Source organism: Salvelinus sp. IW2-2015, unplaced genomic scaffold, assembly GCF_002910315.2.
Source record: "Salvelinus sp. IW2-2015 unplaced genomic scaffold, ASM291031v2 Un_scaffold776, whole genome shotgun sequence".
Taxonomy (NCBI): Eukaryota; Metazoa; Chordata; class Actinopteri; order Salmoniformes; family Salmonidae; genus Salvelinus; species Salvelinus sp. IW2-2015.
The window spans coordinates 29,174-39,457 of NW_019942609.1; the positions used below are offsets into that span (position 1 = coordinate 29,174).

The window sequence follows — 10,284 nt, forward strand, 5'->3', positions numbered from 1 at the left end:
GGCGCAGCTACTCTTCCTGGGTTTATTATGGATCCCCATTAGTTCCTGCCAAGACAGCAGCTACCCTCCTAGGGTTTATAATGGATCCCCATTAGTCCTGCCAAAGCAGCAGCTACTCTTCCTGGGGTTTATTATGGATCCCCATTAGTTCCTGCCAAAACAGCAGCTACCCTTCCTAGGTTTATAATGGATCCCCATTAGTCCCTGCCAAAGCAGCAGCTACTCTTCCTGGGGTTTATTAATGGATCCCCATTAGTCCTGCCAAAGCAGCAGCTACCCTTCTAGGGTTATAATGGATCCCCATTAGTCCCTGCCAAAGCAGCAGCTACTTTCCTGGGTTTATAATGGATCCCCATTAGTCCCTGCCAAAGCAGCAGCTACCCTTCCTAGGGTTTATAATGGATCCCCATTAGTTCCTGCCAAAGCAGCAGCTACCTTCCTGGTATTATAATGATCCCCATTAGTTCCCTGCCAAGGCAGCAGCTACTCTTCCTGGGGTTTATTAGATCCCATTAGTTCCTGCCAACACGCAGCTACCCTTCCTAGGGTTATAATGGATCCCCATTAGTCCCTGCCAAAGCAGCAGCTACTCTTCCTGGGGGTATTATTGGATCCCCATTAAGTCCCTGCCAAATCGTTGTCCTGTTGGAAGGTGAACCTTCGTCCCAATCTGAGGTCCTGAGCGCTCTGGAGCAGGTTTTCATCAAGGATCTCTCTGTACTTTGCTCCGTTCATCTTTAGCTCAATCCTGACTAGTCTCTCAGTCCCTGACGCTGAAAAACATCCCCACAGCATGATGCTGCCACCACCATGCTTCACCGTAAGGATGGTGCAGGTTTCCTCCAGATGTGACGCTTGGCATTCAGACCACAGAGTTCAATCTTGGTTTCATCCGACCAGAGATTCTTGTTTCTCATGGTCTGAGAGTCTTTAGGTGCCTTTCGGCAAACTCTAAGCGGGCTGTCATTTGCCTTTTACTGAGGAGTGGCTTCCGTCTGGCCACTCTACCATAAAGGTCTGATTGGTGGAGTGCTGCAGAGATGGTTGTCCTTCTGGAATGTTCTCCCATCTCCACAGAGGAACTCAAGAGCTCTGTCAGAGTGACCATCGGGTTCTTGGTCACCTTTCTYACCAAGGCCCTTCTCCCCCAATTGRTCAGTTTGGCCGGGRGGCCAGCTCTAGGAAGAGTCTTGGTGGTTCCAAACTTCTTCKATTTAAGAATGATGGAGGCCACTGTGTTTTTGGGGACCTTCAATGTTGCTATAAGGTTTTGGTACCCCTCCCCAGATCTGTGCCCTTGACACAATCCAGTCTCGGAGCTCTACAGACAATTCCTCATGGCTTGGTTTTTACTCTGACATGCACTGTCAACTGTGGGAACTTATATAGACAGGTGTGTGCCTTTCCAAATCATGTCCAATCAATTGAATTTACCACAGGTGGACTCCAATCAAGTTGTAGAAACATCTCAAGGATGATCAATGGAAACAGGTTGCACCTGAGCTCAACTTCAAGTATCATAGCAAAGGGGTCTGAATAGGTAAACATGTATTTCTGTTTTTTATTAATTTGTAAAAATTTCATAAAACCTGCTTTCGCTTTGTCATTATGGGGCATTGTGTGTAGATTGCTGAGAAAATTGATTTATMTAATCCATTTTCGAATAAGGCTGAAACGTAACAAAATGTGGAAAAAGTCAAGGGGTCGGGAAATACTTTCCGAATGCACTGAATATATTATTTTAACCATATTAATGAAATTGGAGCCACGTCTCATATGCGCCAAAATACAGACCAGAGATGTGACCCTCCTAGTCTATCAAAAGCTTTTTCTGCATGGAGAGATAATACAAGGTAAAAATCTGTCGTTCTGCCCCTGAACAAGGCAGTTCAATGATGGCCTGTTCCTAGGCCATCATTGAAAATAAGAATTTGTTCTTAACTGACTTGCTTAGTTAAATAAAATTCACATAGCAATTTATGGGAGATACTATTTTGTCGAAAATAATGAGAAACGTTTCTCTGCTTCCAAAATCCCATTTCAGTCACCTGTCTGTTGAATCACAGCAGTAATACTTTTGGGGCTTTCAAGTACATCCTGGGTGGTGCACAGTCTGGTCACACATAGATGACGGTAGTTCAATTTCCAGGTTGCTGAACTGCATTTGGAGATATCCGAAGAAGAGCTGCTCTTACAATCTCGCGATATCTGACACCGTCAAACTTCCCCATGAGCCCTTGCGTGTTCTCTTTCTACCCGGCGCCTTAGAATGGGTACGTGTTTTCATCTTCTGGTCGCTGCGAAAATCCTTGTGCATCGGTTGTTTTACATCAGGACTACATCTATGATGGTTTGGCATGTTAAAGTYTAATTTAAAATCAAATGGTTATGTTGTTAAATTATACGGATAACCCATTTGGTACTTTTTTTAAACGGAATTATTGTATAACAATGTCTTGACATGTAACAAGATGGCGGCTCTCATGGGCTAGTCTACAGTTGACATGCAATTGAGCCTAATTTGCAACTATTTCTCGAATTGCACTCAGTCGCTTATAATATTTACTGTTTCTAAGTATAGTTTATCCCCATAACGTTAATATTGATTTCTGGGTTGCATTGTTTGGTTGAAATGATGCTAGCAAGTCCTCGTTAACTAGCTAGTGGTGTTGCAGTCGTTCGCTAGCGCTAGGCCTTCGYATGCCTTCCACGTTTTCTCTCACGAAATGTATTACTTTGCATCGAGACTAAATCTGCATTGTTACGAAGTTTGTATCTACTAGACTGTATAGTGTCTACTAAYCTAGGTAACGTTAGTATGTCAGCTGGCTACTCTTTCTCCACGGCACTTTGCTAACGTTTGCTAATGGCTACTCACAACCACGCTAGCGTAGGGGAACGTGCTAGCCATGTGTACTTGGCTGGCTAGTGGTACTGCAGTGGTTTCCTACCCAGGGACACCTAAGACCTCTGGGGATACTTGAGAAGACACGAGACCATAGGTCTACTGGTAAATTGCTCTCTATTCGGAGTAGCTGTGTGCTTGAGTGAAAATGATGACAATTAGGTTTCTGACATTACAGTGCGGATAACCACCTTGGAGAACTGACACTCAAAAGCACTTTGAAAGTAACTGTTTTGTTGTGTAAATTAGGCAGTTTGCTCCTTTCTCAGCAGTGTCTTGCCTCTTGATTCTGTGACCCAGGTATCTCTAGGGACAACTGGCATAAACGCCGCAAGACCGGCGGCAAACGAAAGCCCTACCACAAGAAGAGGAAGTATGAGCTGGGTCGTCCTCCTGCTAACACCAAGGTAAAGACCACTCAGAATCACCTCTAGTGATTGTAGGGGTGGACTGAGCTATAGTAACTCAACATAGACTTGATGCCTGTGATATTGCTGTTGGGAATGGGCACTAGTTGCTAGTTCAACGGGAGTGTGGATGATTAGACATTGACCATAGGTAGGTCTGTTTTGACCGTTTTGGTTCAAAGTTTAGGACCTACCAATGATCCGGACTGTCATAGTTACACTGACACACCAATACTAAACAATGGGACACGTGTAGCCATTGTGGCAACTTGGTATCCCTTTGTATGTAGCGCAATTCACTTTATTACGCGTTTTTGGTTTTCTACTAAACATAAATGTTTCCCCATCTTACCCCCTTGTCCTAGATTGGACCCCGTCGTATTCACACGGTGAGGACCCGCGGCGGCAACAAGAAGTACCGTGCTCTGAGGGTCGACGTGGGCAACTTCTCCTGGGGCTCTGAGTGTACGTCTCTCGTGTTGTTTATGGTAATCGGTTGGAGGGTAATAGTGATGTCTTTCCGTGAAGATACCCATGTCCAGTTCTGCTACTGAATGCTTGTGACGATATTCGTGACTCTGAGAAAGACAAAAAGCTAGATTCAGTCATTAAAACCAAACTGGATTGAACTCTATTTCAACCCCATACTACAGCCTCTTCGGGTTTTAATGCCACTTTACATCGAATGGTCCTTGTGTTCATTCTCCGGGCTACTCTTCAAACAATGTTTCATACCTTTTCATTATTACCTTTCATACCTCCAGTAGTTTCACATCATTTTGCTACGTAGGTGTTATTGACTCAGTCTATATTCTTCAGGCTGCACTCGTAAAACCAGGCTCATCGATGTGGTGTACAACGCCTCGAACAACGAGTTGGTGAGAACCAAGACCTTGGTGAAGAACTGCATCGTTCTCGTTGACAGCCTGCCTTACAGGCAGTGGTATGAGGCCCACTTCGCCACTCCTCTGGGACGCAAGAAGGGAGCCAAGCTGGTACGTACTAAAAGACTGTCCCAAATGGCTCCTATGTGTGTCCTTACATTGCGACCTACTTCTGACAGGCTCTTATGCTGTTAGGTACCAGTCAACAGATTAGTGTCCCAAATGGCTCCTTTTTCGCATGCTCTCCTTTGCGTAAGGCAGACAACGGCCAACGCGGTGCCCTTTAACTTTAGAATTGTTACATATTACTTAACTGTTGGAGCTTGGATCACAATCCTTTCACTACACCCACAATAACATCTGCTAAATTTGTGTCCGATACAATCTGATTTGATTGTCCAGATCCCTGTGAAACATTCACGTTTGTCCATAATATTGATTAGAATCTCTGTTCTTCTATGAAGATAACTTTGTCCAGTTCTGCTACTGAGTGACTGATTGATATTCGTGACTCTTGAGAATGACCTTGGATTTATTACAATGCGAGAACTTAGTGACACTAAATGTTCTGTGGAATTGAATGTTCTACTATTGCAGCTAAATTACTAGTGCTCTTACCGTGGGGTTGGCTACACTTGGCAGCTGCGCTAGTCAATCACAGGTGTTATATTACAGCATTGTGCCCATTAATCGCCTAACGTCAATCTGTGTCTTTACTGTGTTAGACTCCAGAGGAGGAGGAGGTGATCAACAAGAAGAGGTCGAAGAAGATTCAGAAGAAGTTTGACGAGCGCAAGAAGAACTGCAAGATCAGCCCTCTCCTGGAGGAACAGTTCATGCAGGGGAAACTCCTCGGTGAGTCTACAACCTCTGCTTCTACTAGTTAGCACTGCCGGCCCGGGAGACTCCGGTGCATTTGAGTAGAATGGTTTTAAGATCTGTCCAAATCAGATATCTTATTAAAAGGCAACTGATCCTCTATCAGCACACCTACTCAGAGCTTTGTGGATCCAGGTCTTAATTATAGCACTGCTCTTCAATCTGGGTCCTGGGACTGAGTATAGACTTTGGTTCCAGACCATTAACATACATGAGGGGATTCATGGTTTCCACAACTGACTGATTGGCTGCGACTGTATGCCTGGAACAATAGCCTGCACTCCCTGCCTGTCGATTGGGTTTGGGGGGTGCACAGGAAGTGCTGGCTTAGGTTCTGTCCCAACAGGGAGACGAGCTGGTATGTACTGACACCTAATTGACCCCATTTGAATGGGTTCAATTGAGTGTTGGTGCTGGACTGGCACACCCTGTGGCACTGCATTATGAGGTTCATGATCAAATCTTACCCAGTTCTGTTACTGAATCCTCGGTGATGCACCTTGAACATTTTCTGATGGGACCTCTGTTACTTGCTCGTTGGTGCGCTTGTCTTTGACTTGGTAATAATTGTATCTTTCTCTCCGTTTCTTGCCCCACTCCTATTGCATTCTCCAACTTTTATCTCCTACCCCCCTTTCTCCATTAACTATCTTCCGTTTTTCTCTCCCGTCCTGCAGCCTGCATTGCCTCCAAGCCCGGCCAGTGCGGCAGGGTGGATGGTTACGTGTTGGAGGGCAAGGAGCTGGAGTTCTACCTGAGGAAGATCAAGGCGAAGAAGGGCAAATAGATCTGCTGTTTGATACCACGTCAATAAAAACACACATCCCACATCGCTGTCAACGTGTCTTTTTTTATAGCTTTATGATCTTCTTGGGTGTTTGACTACTGTAGAGGAAGGTTATATATATATATATATATATGTTTTTTTTTTTTAAATTTAACTCGACTTACTCGGTTTTGATTCCTGGACATGGTGGTTTTCTAGTTCTGAATTTGGTCAGCGGACTTGGCTAAATATTCAGATCTGTGTCGTTTGTGGTTTCTAAAATGGTTGCAGTAGACGGTCTTCCTTAGTGGTTAAAATCAGGGTTAATAACGGGTCTAATCTTCCGATAGGGTTTTGTTTTGGTGGTTTTTGCTGCCTCCGCATTGTCTAGTGCCAGGTCTGCCAATCTCCATGGCTCTCCTGTCTCATTCCAATGCCAAATCAACCTCCGCCACAGGCAGAAGGGCTGGCCACAACACTGGCCCCTCCCTTTCGATGGCAGAGGACAATATTTAAGGTTATTCATTGAAATCTGCTACAATAAAGTGAAATGTTGATATGATCTATGTGTGATTTGCTGATTTTGGTTGAAGTTGATTTATAAAACAGACTTGGTAATGAGGTTTTCTAGGCGCCTCTTGCCTGAACTTCATTGTCCCTTTTTTTTTGTGGTCTAAATTTCAAATGAATGCTAACTGCATGGGGTTTTTGGGAATTAGTGGTTCACATGGAGTCTTTCAGAAATGGAAACCTGTCCAGCCTTTTTCTAACYTGGCTGTATTGTTCCCTCTTACTGGTTAGAATGAAGATGCTCAGCCAACACGCTTCTAAAGGACTTTTCTCCGAGGTCTTTGCCATAGATGTGGTACTTTGGTGCCCAAAAACCTGTTTCGGCAGGGTAGCCCCATTTGGGACACCTTTGAATAGTCAACTGGGTGGGACTTGCGATGGGTTAAATTTGGATCACATGTTTCCATTTGCGGGATCTGGCAGGTTGAATAACGCCATGTAGATGGCTGGAGGACTTACCCTTGTCTGACTGCAGCAGCATTGAATATTTCCATGATAAAGTAGTACATTTTCTTAATTGCCTGATTATGCACAGCTCGTAGGATACCCCCCCCCCCAAAAAAAATACTACGGTAATTTAAAGCATTTTTACTTAAGTACTTTACACCACTGGCAGGCCCATGGGACTGATTTCTGTGTGTGAGCAGGTAAAACAAACGTTGGCACCCTACATGTGGACTACGATTTATTACACTGGAAATGTGGGAAATTCCTTTTTTGTGGAAATATTGATATCCTAACCATCATATCGAAGTAAGCTTGGAGTCACGTAATGATATGGTGTGTATGGACCTCCCACTAGGACGTGGGAAACCGTGCCGTTTATTAGGCAACAGTTATAATGACCTTCGCAGGGTGGTGAAAGTGCACAGTGATCTCAATTCTCCTTTATGATAAATATCGAGGGTCTTATTCTGGTGGTCGAAGCTTGGCTGATCTCGCTCTTATCCATCATAATGTTACAGAATTAGCGGAAAAAAACCCCATGCAGTTAGATTTTTATTCAGTACATGAAAACTTAAACAAATAAATACGTAGTGTGATATTAATATAGTGCGCTACATCACACTGGTTTTGATCCACAATAAGTCCGTTTGGTGGAAAGATATTGTAATGAAACAGCAGGGAGCGGGTTTCGAACCCTCAACCTTCTAGCCCGAAGTCCGGCGCGTTATCAACTGTGCCGCAAAAGCATGCTCAAGCGGCAGAGTCGATTTCCGCGCTTATAAACCAAGGYTCGTTACAGTATTTTCATAATGCGGATTTTTGAATATTTGCATGAAAAWTCGGTCGCCAATTGGATAGAAACCTCCTGAGCTGCTTTCTCACACATATTTAGTCTAGTCCTGGATTAGCCAGTCCGTGGAGTCATACATTATACCAGCAGTACATTTGCAGTATTTTGTAGCAAATTGCAGGGGGGAGATGTGCAATGATTGCCTGGAATAAGGGTTTCCAAACCACAACATAGTACAACCTAGGATATGTCCAGTTTAGTAGAGATGTAGTACAACACAGGATATGTCCAGTTTAGTAGAGATGTAGTACAGCTAGTAGGTGACACTCCACCAGGTCAGAGTCCAGTTACTGGTGAGGAAGAGGAAGAGACAGTAGGTGACACTCCCACCAGGTCAGAGTCCAGTTACTGGTGAAGAAGAGGAAGAGACAGTAGGTGACACTCCCACCAGGTCAGAGTCCAGTTACTGGTGAAGAAGAGGAAGAGACAGTAGGTGACACTCCCACCAGTCAGAGTCCAGTTACTGGTGAGGAAGAGAAGAGACAGTAGGTGACACTCCACCAGGTCAGAGTCCAGTTACTGGTGAAGAAGAGGAAGAGACAGTAGGTGACACTCCCACCAGGTCAGAGTCCAGTTACTGGTGAGGAAGAGGAAGAGACAGTAGGTGACACTCCCACCAGGTCAGAGTCCAGTTACTGGTGAAGAAGAGGAAGAGACAGTAGGTGACACTCCCACCAGGTCAGAGTCCAGTTACTGGTGAGAGGAGGAAAGAGACAGTAGGTGACACTCCACCAGGTCAGAGTCAGTTACTGGTGAGAAGAGGAAGAGACAGTAGGTGACACTCCCACCAGGTCAGAGTCCAGTTACTGGTGAAGAAGAGGAAGAGACAGTAGGTGACACTCCCACCAGGTCAGAGTCCAGTTACTGGTGGGCGTGGATTCCCTAGTAGGTTGTTAAGCTGGCTAAGAGTAGTCACTTCGCCCCTGTAGTCCTCTTCAAGCAAACAGTTGCTACATTGAAAGTCTGGATGGTCCACATTGTCCCAGAACTCAGGATTTTTGTCTTTATTTTCTTGATGTAGTCAACAGAACAGGATAAATGTGTGTGTGTGTGTGTGTGTGTGTGTGTGTGTGTGTTGTGTGTTGTGTGTGTGGTGAAAAAGAAACACAAGGCATTTGAAACCAGTCTGGCACAAAGAGAAGATTTATATGGGAGACAAGCTATACACAATATACTGTATATACAGACCTGCCATTTACCACATAGAACCTAAATATTTGTACAGTTTTAAAGCAACTGTGCTTTATTGATGAGAATTTAAGCAATAAGGCCCAAGGGGGTGTGGTATATGTAAACTATATGCCTATGGGGTGTAGTATATGTAAACTCTATGGCCCAAAGGGGTGTGGTATATTTAAACTCTATGGCCCAAGGGGGTGTGGTATATGTAAACTCTATGGCCTATGGGGGTGTGGTATATGTAAACTCTATGGCCTATGGGGTGTGGTATATGTAAACTCTATGGCCTATGGGGGTGTGGTATATGTAAACTCTATGGCCTATGGGGGTGTAGTATATGTAAACTCTATGGCCTATGGGGTGTGGTATATGTAAACTCTATGGCCTATGGGGGTGTAGTATATGTAACTCTATGGCCTATGGGTGTAGTATATGTAAACTCTATGGCCTATGGGGGTGTAGTATATGTAAACTCTATGGCCTATGGGGTGTAGTATATGTAAACTCTATGGCCTATGGGGTGTGGTATATGTAAACTCTATGGCTATGGGGGTGTAGTATATGTAAACCTATGGCCTATGGGGGTGTGGTATATGTAAACTCTATGGCCTATGGGGTGTAGTATATGTAAACTCTATGGCCTATGGGGGTGTGGTATATGTAAACTCTATGGCCTATGGGGGTGTAGTATATGTAAACTCTATGGCCTATGGGGGTGTAGTATATGTAAACTCTATGGCCTATGGGGGTGTAGTATATGTAACTCTATGGCCTATGGGGGGTGTAGTTATTTTAACTCTATGGCTATGGGGGTGTAGTATATTTAAACTCTATGGCCTATGGGGGTGTAGTATATGTAAACTCTATGGCCTATGGGGGTGTAGTATATGTAAACTCTATGGCCTATGGGGGTGTAGTATATGTAAACTCTATGGCCTATGGGGGTGTAGTATACTTAAACTCTTTGGCCCAAGGGTGTGGTATATTTAAACTCTTTGGCCCAGGGGGGTGTGGTATATTTAACTATATGGCCCAAGGGGGTGTGGTATATTTAAACTCTATGGCCCAAAGGGGTGTGGTATATTTAAACTCTATGGCCCAAAGGGGTGTGGTATATTTAAACTATATGGCCCAAGGGGGTGTGGTATATTTACATCTATGGCCCAAAGGGGTGTGGTATATTTAAACTCTATGGCCCAAGGGGGTGTGGTATATGTAAACTCTATGGCCCAAGGGGTGTGGTATATTTAAACTCTATGGTCCAAAGGGGTGAGGTATATTTAAACTCTTGGCCCAAGGGGCTGTGGTATATTTAAACTATATGGGCCAAGGGGGTGTGGTATATTTAAACTCTATGGCCCAAAGGGGTGTGGTATATTTAAACTATATGGCCCAAA

At 44.3% G+C, this 10,284-nt stretch overlaps 1 protein-coding gene and 2 non-coding genes across 3 annotated transcripts; all 3 read left to right on the forward strand.

Annotated features, from left to right (window-relative positions):
* The first annotated feature begins 2,172 nt into the window (after positions 1–2,172).
* On the forward strand, positions 2,173–5,903 carry LOC112068861 (small ribosomal subunit protein eS8). Its single transcript, XM_024136080.2, has 6 exons — positions 2,173–2,273; positions 3,206–3,312; positions 3,678–3,777; positions 4,132–4,307; positions 4,922–5,051; positions 5,753–5,903. Exons 1-6 carry the CDS (start codon positions 2,270–2,272, stop codon positions 5,860–5,862), a joined length of 627 nt encoding a protein of 208 aa, XP_023991848.1. The 5' UTR covers positions 2,173–2,269; the 3' UTR covers positions 5,863–5,903.
* Positions 3,830–3,898, forward strand: LOC112068873 (small nucleolar RNA SNORD38). Its single transcript, XR_002893647.1, has one exon. It is a non-coding gene; the product is annotated as a small nucleolar RNA SNORD38 (small nucleolar RNA).
* Positions 5,904–6,219: 316 nt separating the features above from the next.
* Positions 6,220–6,352, forward strand: LOC112068874 (small nucleolar RNA SNORA35). The gene has a single exon (XR_002893648.1). It is a non-coding gene; the product is annotated as a small nucleolar RNA SNORA35 (small nucleolar RNA).
* Positions 6,353–10,284: the final 3,932 nt, after the last annotated feature.

Coding starts and splice junctions, on each gene's coding strand:
- LOC112068861 (XM_024136080.2), top strand. Junction 3,313..3,677: donor GTCCTCCTGCTAACACCAAG/GTAAAGACCACT, acceptor CCCTTGTCCTAG/ATTGGACCCCGTCGTATTCA. Junction 5,052..5,752: donor CATGCAGGGGAAACTCCTCG/GTGAGTCTACAA, acceptor CCCGTCCTGCAG/CCTGCATTGCCTCCAAGCCC.